The sequence below is a fragment of the Anomaloglossus baeobatrachus genome, chromosome 5 (assembly GCF_048569485.1).
Source record: "Anomaloglossus baeobatrachus isolate aAnoBae1 chromosome 5, aAnoBae1.hap1, whole genome shotgun sequence".
In the NCBI taxonomy this organism is placed as follows: domain Eukaryota; kingdom Metazoa; phylum Chordata; class Amphibia; order Anura; family Aromobatidae; genus Anomaloglossus; species Anomaloglossus baeobatrachus.
This window is the reverse complement of record NC_134357.1, coordinates 557,355,854-557,367,944: the sequence shown is the minus strand read 5'-3', so window position 1 is coordinate 557,367,944 and position 12,091 is coordinate 557,355,854. Positions and strand designations below refer to the sequence as shown.

Genomic DNA, 12,091 nt, shown 5'->3' with positions numbered 1-12,091 from the left:
ACTACAAGGAGACCAGGATGGGCACATTACTACATGAAGACCAGGATGGGACACATGCCTACAGTAAGGGGATCAGAATGGGGCACATTACTATAGGTGCGAGACCAGAAGGGGCACATTACTACAGGACGGAGTAATTTCCTACAAGGAGGGAAACAGGATGGGGTACATTATTAAAAGATGAGAACCGGGATGGAAAAATTACTACAAGATGTTGACCAAAATTACTGAATGGTCCTATTTGTAACATTACTTACAAGAAGGGGACAAAATGTAAAAAAAAAAATAATTAAAAGATGTATGGCGGATCCTACACCCGAGAGAGAGGGATTATACTTTCTATTCGTCCCTCCACAATACATTTAGTAGAATGGATAACTTTTTTATTTCGCATCATCTTCTAGGTTGGGGACCTGCTGCTTCAGTTGGCACTATGACCTGGTCTGATCATGCACCCATTTTTCTCTCCTTCCAACCACCGTGTGCAGGTGTCAAACAATGGAGTTGGCGTCTAAACCCCAATTTATTGCAAGATGAGACTACGGTTGAGGCAGTCAAAAAAACAATTGAGGAATTTCTTCGTGTTCACGATAAAGATGAGACCCCACGCCCTGTTCAATTGAAAGCTATGAAATGTGTCATTCGTGGCGTTTTAATAAGGGAAGGGTCACGACTAAAAAAAAGAGCGGCTCACATCACTGAGTTGATAGCTCAAATTCAGGGTCTAGAGAGAAACACAAACAGAATCTAACAGATGTAACTATGATCAACAGAATAAGATTAGAGAAGATCTGAAGAAATTGGTGGATCAGAGTTATCTTTCACATAGGGAAAAGATGCGCAGCTTCTTTTATGAATTGCGAACAAATGTGGAGGTCCAGTAGCAAGACACATACATCCAAGAGCTCCCAACACATATATTCCAAAGATTCGGAATGCTAAGGGGGAGGATGTCCATAAATCTAATTGGATTGCCCAAACTTTTAAAGACTACTACGAGTCTTTATATAATATCAGAGGACAATACGCAGACATGTGCCAGTCACGGAAACAGGCAAAAATTGATCAATACATTGAGCAAACAGCACTCCCCACTCTATCGAGTACTATTAGTAAGGATATAGACCAACATATTACAGTAGAAGAAATAGAGGAGGTAATTAAATTAACCCCACCCAATAAATGTCCTGGCCCTGACGGCTTTACGGCTAAATTCTATAAACTATTGTCGCCATTTTTATCGCCTTTCTTGGTAAGAAGTGTTTAATGATGTCTCACTCTCAAAGCCGTTCCCTAATCAAACACTGGAAGCACATATTTCTCTCATTCCGAAACCAGGGAAAGACCCAAATCTTTGCTCAAATTATAGACCCATTTCGCTTATTAACCTCGATGTCAAATTGTTTTCTAAAATAATAGCTATGAGATTGGCGACTCACCTACCATACTTAATCCATGATGACCAAGTGGGATTTATCCCAGCACGGGAAGCCCGAGACAATACTATAAAGACTTTATTACTTATGTCTCATGCCAAGTCAAGTCATAACCCATCCTGTATTTTATCAATTGACGCCGAAAAGGCATTTGACCGAGTAGACTGGTCATTTCTTCATAGTGCCTTAAAACAGATAAACATTGGTCCTAATTTACTTAATAAAATTATGGCCTTATACCATAACCCGTCAGCTAGGGTCAGATGTAATGGGATACACTCGGGCTCCTTCGGTATCACTAATAGCACCAGGCAGGGATGCCCACTATCACCACTATTGTATGCCATTGTAATGGAACACCTAGCAGTTGCGCTAAGGAGCAATCCAGACATCCATGGCATTTCGATAGGCCAACATAAACATAAATTGTCCCTATACGCGGATGATCTTTTGTTATATGTCACAAATCCAAGGGTGTCCCTGCCGGTGATCATGAGAGAGTTCGACAGGTATGGCTTTGTGAGCAATTTTAAGGTCAATTTTACTAAGTCAGAAATATTAAATTTTAATCTACTGACAACAGAACAACAGGCCCTACAAAACCTTTTTCCATTCAATTGGTGTTCTTCCTCCATGCAATATCTGGGAGTAAGACTGACACTAGACCCCTCACAACTCTTTCGACTCAATTATCAACCTTTACTCTCCCGAATAATGAAAGACCTTCAGAAATACAGGGGGTTGAAACTATCATGGTTTGGCAAAATTAATGTTATTAAAATGGACATCCTCCCCAAGCTACTCTAATTTTTCCAAGCTGTGCCGATAGTGTTACCAAATAGTTTTTTTAAGCAACTTAATACGGCATGTTTTAAACTGAAGTGGGGAAATACAAAATAAAGACTTGCACGGAAGCTCCTCTGTAAACATAAAAGTAGAGGAGAGGCAGGTTTACCAGACTTCAGGAACTATCACAGAGCAGCTGTCCTCGTCAGAATCATAGATTGGTTCCATTGTGCGAATGTAAAGCAGTGAGTCTCTCTTGAGAATGATCTTTCATCAGTTAAATTATCTTCACTCCCTTGAGTCTCCAAAAAGTCCCGTCAACAGCTCATACTACATGCTTCACTGACACGAGATCTACTTAGAATTTGGGATAACCTTATAACGAAACAAGCTCTCTCGGATGTCCCGGGTCCCATGACACCAATATTTGACAAGCCTGACTTGCCACCGGGAGTGGGGGTAGAGACGTTTTTAATGTGGACAGTTAGTCATAAAACAAGACTTACTCATGTGTGGTCTACCTTCCAGTCATTCCCTACTTTATCAAGCCTGAGATGCTCCCTCCCGGACCAGCATATACCCTGGTTTACGTATTTACAGCTCCGATCCTTTCTACATACCCTCTGGCCGTCTCAGGTGACTTGTTTGGAACTAACGCCTTTTGATTCTCTGCTGATCAGGATACACCTCCCCGGCATTCCATCTCTCAGCTCTACTCAATCCTTACTCAGCAAAATGATGGGACTAAGCCGTGGTTTGAAAGAGAATGGGAAAAGGAACTAGGAATGGTATTTACCACTGACCAATGGCAAAAAGCTTTTTTTTGTACACACAAGCACCCCTTGACCTGTAAAGTCCTGGAACAAAATTATAAACTTATCACCAGATGGTACAGATGTCCAACAGACTTACACAAAATATACCCCTCAGTCTCAGATTCCTGCTGGAGATGTGGTTCAGCCTCTGGTAACATGCTACATATATGGTGGGATTGCCCATCTATTCAGCAACTGTGGAATAAAATCTTTCATGTTTATTCACATGTCTCTGGTGAGAAGGTACCTAGAACCCCACAAATTGGCCTGCTGTCCATGATTCCAGGGTCTATAAAAGTAGTTAAGGTCTTTTGAAACAGTGCATGACAGCTGCACACTCAATAATTCCAAGAAAGTGGTGGTCATCCAATGCCCCTACCTTAGGAGACTGGTTTGCTGAAATGGATTTCTTAGGCAGAATGGAGAGATTGTCTTCCCACAGTGAGATGCACCCAAAACGATACTATATGGTATGGCAGAGCTGGATTTTGTTTTGGGATTCAGCCCAATTTGCACATTTTGGATAGAGTTCTATGCCTGGTAAAGGTACATCTTGGTTTGGGACATATTGTTTAACATGAGATTCTTAGGATCCTCCTCCCCTCCCCCTTCTGCCTTCTCCCTCCCCTTCTTCCTTTATCTATTTTTCTCTCCTTAATATCTTTACTCTGCTTTTTTCTTTGTCTCTTTTCTCTTTCTTTTGTGTTTCTTAATTGCTTACATGGTTCAGTAATCAGACTCGTATGTTTCTACAAAATATGTAGATGTTTGGTTTTCTTAATTGAATGAAATATGGTTTTGTTTGACCAGATGTTAAGTCATATGACGGATTGGAGAAGAGTCTTTATTTATCTATGTGATTGTTTATACTTTTGTAATATGCAATAAAATCTTGATTGATGAAAAATAATAATTAAAAATAAAGCATGATTTTTTTCACCATTAAAAATGCTTTTTTATATATAAACAAAAAAGTGCACGTTTGAATTAATAAACAAGCAAAATCTGTTCAAAAACAGTGATCCAAAGTTGTAAAGAGAAATAAATGGTACCATTAAAAATGTCACTTGGCCCTGCAAAGAATGCAGCCTCCCAAATTAGTTTTTGCATTTGGATGCTCTCAAAACACAGTGATCTAAGCAGTCTCTGGAAATTTGCGTGGAGTGGATGTTGTAGAGTGAAAATTGCAAAAATGCCCTTTTACTGTACAACGCATAGTCATACTAGGATATAGACACAAAGATAAAAAAGATTTCAGCTCACCCACAGGAAGTCTTTTGTCCGGATCCTATATCATTAGACGGTGCAAGGAGGTCAGCTCCATGTTCAAAGAAGCACAGTTCCAATAGCAGATAAAAAGGGTTATGCCAGCGTCACGTCCCATAAATAAAAAACAACTTTATTTCTTCATATTAAAAACCAACAAGATGTTAGTAGGTCATCCAAAGGGTTAAAATCTGCGTCTTATGCATTTCAAACCATATAATGGTTCTTAATCATAGGTCTAAGGTTTAAGTTGTTTTGTATTTATGGGATGTGATGCTGGAATAGCCTTTTATAGGATATAAACCCTTATTGGTATACACAGCACAAGACTCAGCAAACGGAATGGGACCTCACAACTAGCAACAAGTTTCAGAGGATAGACCACGTTGTTTAGGCACCTACCTTAGGGGAAAAATGCATTAAATACATTGAATCTCTGAAGTCATAACCTGAGACGCACTTCCAGATTAGAGCATGCTGGCCCTTTAAGAATAGGTGTGCACACACCCCACGCCCTAGGCCTGCTCCTAGGAAACCTGCGGGACATGTGCAAGCCCTGGGAGACTACAGCAGGGAACAGAGACACGGAAGTTTTACCTTTCACCTTTTTCATGTCTAGAATGTTTTTATACATCAAGATATCTCCTGAGCTGACTGGTGAAGGCAGGGTACCAGGATTTCTGAAGTAGTGGCTCTGGACAACAGGCTTGAAGAGAGACACCTGGAAGGAGTCGGGGATCCAAAAGGATGCTCAAAGCTTCAGCTTATAGAACACAGCATTGATCTTTTGAAGCACATCGAAGGATTAATAAAGACCCAACCTGTAAGAGGGCATCTTGTGGTGGACAAATCTAGAAGAGAGACACACTGTAGGTCTGGGATGGAATATAGGTGAATTCAGGCTTCTCTTATCCGCATGCCTTTGCAACCTGATGGAGGACTGCTCCAGGAAGGCCATGGTCTCTGCCAAGAACCCCTTAACAAGAATATCGGCTACAGGGTTGCTGGAGGTGATAACCACAGGGAAAGGGATTTTGGGCTGCTGTCCATGTACTATGAGGAATGGAGAGTTAGGGGAGGACTCACATCATTTTTATAGGAGAACTCCCCCCATGATAGAAGCTTGACCCAATTGAGGTGATGCTCGTTGATGAAGTGCCATGGGAAATTTGTCAGGATCTGGTTCACTCGCTCCTAGTGGCTGATGGACTTCTCATCTGCCTACCATATGTGGTCTAAGGTGACATCTAGCAGCTTACAGGCATCCCTCCAAAACCGAGATGTGAATTGGAAGATTCTATTGGACACAATAAGGCCGTGCAAGTGGAACATGTGCTGGATAAAGTACTCAGGGAGCACAGGAACAAAAGGAAGACAGGACAAAGGAGTGAAGTGGGCCATTTTAGAGAACCTGTCTACTACTACCCAGATGATGAAGTAACCAGAAGACACCAGCAGGTCGATGATTGAGTCCATATGTATGTTTTGCCAAGGATTGACAGCATTGGTAGAAGTAGAAGTAGTAGTCGCCTAGCCAGAATCTTCTTAGGGGTCTTTTTGTGGGGACACAAGGGACAGGCTGAGACAAATTTCACAATGTCTTTACACAGTGTTGGCCTGCGAGATGAGCAGAGTTTCCTTCTTTTGACCAGCCAGATTAGAGGAGTGACCTTACTGCAACACATGCTTCCTGTCCACCTCCATGAACATCTTTCTGGGTGGTTCCCGAGACACATTTACTGGAGTTACTGTGAGCATCTTAAAGGGCTCAATAATGTGTTGAGGATCTTCCTCATAATTGATCCACAGAAATTACCTGGAGAGTGCATCTGGCTTGAATTTCTTTTTAGCTGGCCTAAAATGTAGAACAAAGTCAAACTGGGCAAAGAACAGCGAGCATTGTCCTCTGCGTGCATTCAGCTTCTGAGCCAATTGTAAGTGGGCCACATTTTTGAGGTCAGTGTAGAAGACAATGGAATGCACAGTTCCTGCCCATAGGTATTGCCACAATTACAGAGCCATCTTGATCGCCAACAATTCTCAGTCGTCAATCACGTAGTTTTGCTCACGAGCAAAGAAGCCCTTGGAGAAGAAGCAGCAGGTTACCCTCTTACCTCTTACATGACTTCTCCATGAGGATCGCACGAAGGACGAAGCATCCACTTCCAAGAAGAACTTTCCGTTAATCTCCTGCTTGTAGCACTGGAGCCGATGAGAAGGCCAGCTTGAGGGCAATAAATGCACTGTGCTTGAGAATTCCACATCTTGGGATTTGCCCCCTTCTTGGTCAGGGCCATCATAGGGAGAATTGCTTTAAGAATTGATTGTAATAATTGGCAAAACCCAGGAATCGCTTAATTACCTTCACTCCCTCAGAACAAGGCCACTTCAGAACCACTGACACCTTCTCTGGAACCATCTTCAAACTGGTGTCAGAGTTTATGTAGCCCAGGCAAGGAAGGGAACTCCGTTCAAAAAGACAATTCTCGAATTTGGCATATAAACAATTTTCTCACAGCCTCTGTAGAACCTGTCAAACATTCCTCCTGCATGTTGGCAGACCGGGAGATAATACAAGAATATCGCCCATGTACACCCCTACACATAAGTAAAGCATATCTCGGAAGATATCATTCAGAAATTCCTGGAAACCCCAAGAGCATTACTGAGCCTGAGTGGCATTACCCAATACTCAAAGTGCCTGTCACAGGTATTAAATGCAGTCTTCTATTTGTCACCTGACCATATATAGACAAGATGATATGCTCCATGGAGGTCACGCTTGGAGAAGACCCTGAAACCTCGGAGACGGTCGAACAGTTCCGGTATAAGTAAATACATATTCTTGATCATGATTTGGTTGAGACCTCTATAATCTATAGAGTGCTTCAGATAACTATACTTTTTCTTTACAAAGAAGACCCAGCTCCAGCTGTTGAGAAGGACTTCTGGGTAAATATCCTTGCCAGATTCTCCTTGATTTATTCAGACATAGCTTGGGTCTTAGCCTGGGAGAAAGGATAAACACGACTGCAGGGAGGTGAGAAAACAAGAAGTGGGTTGATCGGGCAACAATATGGCCTACATGGAGGTAGAGTCTCAGCCTCATTCGAGGACGTCTGCATAGGCCCAGTAGGAAGATAGCAGACCTTGAAGATTTCAGGGCATCACTGATGGTTGTGCAGGATGGACTAGAACGAGACATTTTTCTTGACAGGACGGACCCCATCTGAGCAGATCTCTGGATCTCCAGTCCAAGATTGGCTTGTTAATCTGAAGCCATGTCAGACCCATTAGCAGTGGGCGCAACAGCCCTGTAAGCATACAAGAGGCGATCTTTTATAAGTGCAGCATTCCCACCCAGACCTCAACTTGCTCAGTCACGAACAGTATAGCCTCAGATAGAGGTTTTTCATCCACAGATGACAATGCTATGGGAGCTTGAAGTGGTTGGATGGGAATCTGAAACTGATTCAAAAGGGTCAATTGTATGAAGTTCGCAGTGAAATTGGAATTCAGATAGGCTGACTCAATGAACTAGGTGCTGCCACAGGATATGGACACGGATATGGATAAGGACAAAAGGGACTAACTCTCACCTAGGTTATCCTCCTCTATGTACCATAGGCTTGGAAATTTCCCAGCTTCAATGGACAGAAAAGGATCAGGTGAGTAGGATCTCTGCAGTAGAAGCATCCCTCTTTGGTGTGTTGGTCTACTAGTTGAGGCTTTGCCAGGTTCACACGATCTATCTACATGTGGTCAGAGGAAGCAGCGGGAACTGATGATCACGGTATGCTCAGTCTCTGGACGTAGGAGCCAGGCACAATGATCTCCTCTCATGGTTCGCCTCTATGGAGCATTCTTGGAACCTGAGATCGATGCAGATAGCCAGAGATACCAGGTCATCTATGAAAGAAGGCACATCACGGACAGCCAGTTAGTCCTTGATTTTTCTGGACAGACACTGCCAGAATGCATCCACCAGCGCCATATTATTCCAGCCTAATTTGGCAGACAAGGTGTAGAATTGGATGACATAGTGGCCTAAGGTGAGAATTCCCTGGCAAAGTCTAAGAAGCAAAGATGCTGCTGAGGAGACTCAACCCGGTTCATTGAATACCTTGCGGAATGTCCCCTGGAAGGTTTGCAGGTCCAAGACAACACGATTACTTCTCTCCCACAATAGATTGATCTATGTAAGAGACTCGATGGTCATGTGTGACATCATAAAAGCCACTTTGACCGTGTCCGACATTAACTGATGATACAAAAGTTCAAGATGCAAGGAGCACTGATTTATGAATCCCCTGCATTGCTTGGGACCGCTGTCAAACCACAGAGGAGCAGACAGACGAGGACCAAAGCTTTGAGCTGGATATGCTGCCAGGGTGGCAACTACAGCCGGGACAAGATCAGGTAGAGGTGTTGGTGTCGAGGCTTGCAAGCAGGTGTCAACGCTTGCAAGTGGATGTCTACGATTGCAAGTAGGTCAGGATCCGGTCTTGCTATTCCTGATGACACATCATCTCTTGCTGCATACTGGTGAGCTGAGGAATTGTGGAGCCAGCGGGATCCATAGCCTGGGCAAATGTATGCTCGTGAGCGGGAGTAGGCCACTCGGCCACAGCACTAGGTCAACCAGGAGGGGCGTAACTAAGAGACTACCTCAAAATAACTATAGCATCTGATGGTCAGGATAGGCTTGTGTTGGAAGCTAGCCACCATGTGCTACTCCAGGGAGTCCCGGTACTGCAACAGCTGACCCCAGGAGTCATGGATTGGATACTGACAGTCACTAAAGTGGTCAGTTGCATACCGGATGGCTGGTGTAAGAAGGTGCAGCGGAAACAACTGATACAACAGGTTCAGGATGTATGGTAAGAACCGCTGGTATAGATGCAGTAGGTACACTGAGCACAGCAGATACAAGGATACAGACACGTTTTAGCACACACAGCACAAGACTAAGCAAATCAAACAAGACCTGACAACTAAGGATAGAACACGTTGACCAGACACCTCCCATAGTCGGATGATGCCTTAAATTCTTAGTGCCTCTCAGCCATAGGTTGAGAGGCATCACCGGGTTAGGGCACACTGGCCTTTAAGAATAGGTGCGTATGTCCTGAGAGACGGCGGAAGCCACCATTGGGTGACTGGAAGGGTAAGTGTGCCGACGTCCCTGCTGGGGAAAGGTTACAGGGACACTGGTCGCGGCATTACAACCTATTTTATAAATTATATCCTTACATTTGTATATATCATTAAAAATTATTTTTTATTCTTGGCAGATAACTGTACCAGGACATTAGAGGCACAACTGACGTCTTTAATTTTTAAATCAGATGACCTTGATTTCACACAAGATATAAATGAAATGAATGCCATGATTACAGAAATGCCATCATCTCTTCACATGAAAAATCTATCATCTGATTCTTTTAAACAAGTCTTACCTTCTGATTCATCACAACCTATTAAGAAAAAAGAATGTCACAAAAAAAGCAATAAAAAGCGAAGTGCGCTTACAGTAAAGAAGCCATTTTTAACTTCAGAATATCAAAAAATCCATACAAAATCTCACACAGGAGAGAATACATTTTCTTCAGAGTCTGTTAGCTACCAGAGAATACACACTGTGAAGAAATCTTTTTCATGTTCACAATGTGGGAAATGTTTTGAACATAAATCAAATTTTGTTACACATCAGAGAACTCACACGGGGGAGAAGCCTTTTTCATGTTCAGAATGTGGGAAATGTTTTACCCAAAAGTCACATCTTGTTATACATCAGAGAATTCACACGGAGGAGAAGCCATATTCATGTTCAGAATGTGGGAAATGTTTTAACCATAAATCACGTCTTGTTATTCATCAGAGAACTCACACGGGTGAGAAGCCATATCCATGTTCAGAATGTGGAAAATGTTTTAACGAAAAATCACATCGTGATAAACATCAGAGAACTCACACGGAGGGGAAACCATATTTATGTTTAGAATGTGGGAAAGGTTTTAACAAAAAATCACATCTTGATGCACATCAGAGAACTCACACAGGGGAGAAGCCATATTCATGTTCAGAATGTGAGAAATGTTATAACAACAATTCGCATCTTGTTACACATCAGAGAACTCACACAGGGGAGAAGCCATTTTCATGTTCAGAATGTGGGAAATGTTTTCAACGTAAATCAAATTTTGTTACACATCAAAGAACTCACACGGGGGAGAAGCCTTTTTCATGTTCAGAATGTGGTAAATGTTTTATCCAAAAATCGCAGCTTGTTACACATCAGAGAATGCACACGGAGGAGAAGCCATATTCATGTTCAGAATGTGGGAAATGTTTTAAAAGAAAATCACGTCTTGTTATACATCAGAGAACTCACACAGGGGAGAAGCCATATCTATGTTCAGATTGTGGAAAATGTTTTAACGATAAATCACATCGTGATACACATCAGAGAGCTCACACGGAGGGGAAACCATATTTATGTTTAGAATGTAGGAAATGTTTTAACAAAAAATCAAATCTTGTTACACATCAGAGAACACACACAGGGGAGAAGCCATATTCATGTTCAGAATGTGGGAAATGTTTTAACAGAAAATCAAGTCTTGTTTCACATCAGAGAACGCACACGGGAGAGAAGCCTTTTTCATGTTCAGAATGTGGGAAATGTTTTAACAGAAAATCAAGTCTTGTTACACATCAGAGAACGCACACGGGGGACAAGCCTTTTTCATGTTCAGAATGTGGGAAATGTTTTGCAAATCCTTCAAATTTTGCTAAACACAAAACAATTCACACAGGGGAGAAAACCTTCTTGGGTTCAGAATGAGGGTAATATTTTACATACAAACGTCATAATTTTAAACAAAACTCACAAGGGTAGAAGCCATTATCATAGCTAGAAGGAGACAAATATTTTACTTGAAAATTATAATTTCTTGACCACTAAGAAAAAATCGCATTAAGAGAAACCATATATTTGACAAACTGAGCAAGAAAACACCAAAGAGACAATAAAGGTAAATGCAAGTAAGTAAACAACAAAGGGAAGGCATGTTAGAAGGTACATTAGAATTAAAATATTTACAGTTACTAATAGACATCTGTTTTCTAAAAATCTAAAAAAAGCTATACTCCATGTGCATCGAATATTTCTTCATATTGTTATATATTTATATCTTTGCTATATGGACAAGAGTATTACAACTCTCCCCCCAAAAAATACCCAACATTCCTCCTCCCTCTTCTTCCTAACTCCCAATCTCAGCGATCTGCCATTCATTAAAGTTACTTTCAGCGCACAATCTCCATGTCTGAACAATGTCTGTAATTTCTCTGTACTACAATAATAAACATGTTCGTATTACAAATTACTATTTCCATCTACAATCCATTCCTTCTTTGTGGGAACATCTGGTGTGATCGTGTTTTAAAAATAATTTTTGACTAAGTTTAGTATTTTTCTCATCATCATTATCATCATCAATGGGAACTGACTGACTTCTCTACTCCCCAATACACATATTACAGTTTCTAAGTGGATTTTGATTTTAAATACATAATTAATTGAACCAATAACTTTTTTTCAATAAAGTTTGAGTATCTAAACATATGTTCTCATTTCTTCTTTCTCCATTTCCTTTTTGCTGGAGCAGATGTCGCCCAACCTGTTCCCTCATTGTGGCATTAAATATCTGGGATATAATAGTCTTAGTACTGCAATTTCTCACTAAAAAAGCATTAACCGTTCTCTAATTTTTCCAAAAATCC

The 12,091-nt window shown here is 41.5% G+C and overlaps 1 protein-coding gene across 2 annotated transcripts in view; it reads left to right on the top strand.

Annotated features, from left to right (window-relative positions):
• LOC142312294 (uncharacterized) overlaps nucleotides 1–11,887 on the top strand; it is a 131,161-nt gene extending 119,274 nt beyond the window's left edge. The window contains exon 5 of one of the 2 annotated variants that reach the window (XM_075351221.1): nucleotides 9,598–11,887. In XM_075351221.1, coding sequence (XP_075207336.1) covers nucleotides 9,598–11,150 — 1,553 coding nt within the window. In that variant the 3' untranslated portion in view covers nucleotides 11,151–11,887. The remainder of the gene's footprint in view (nucleotides 1–9,597) is intronic. The other variant, XM_075351225.1, reaches the window with a different exon arrangement.
• The last annotated feature ends 204 nt before the right edge of the window (nucleotides 11,888–12,091 follow it).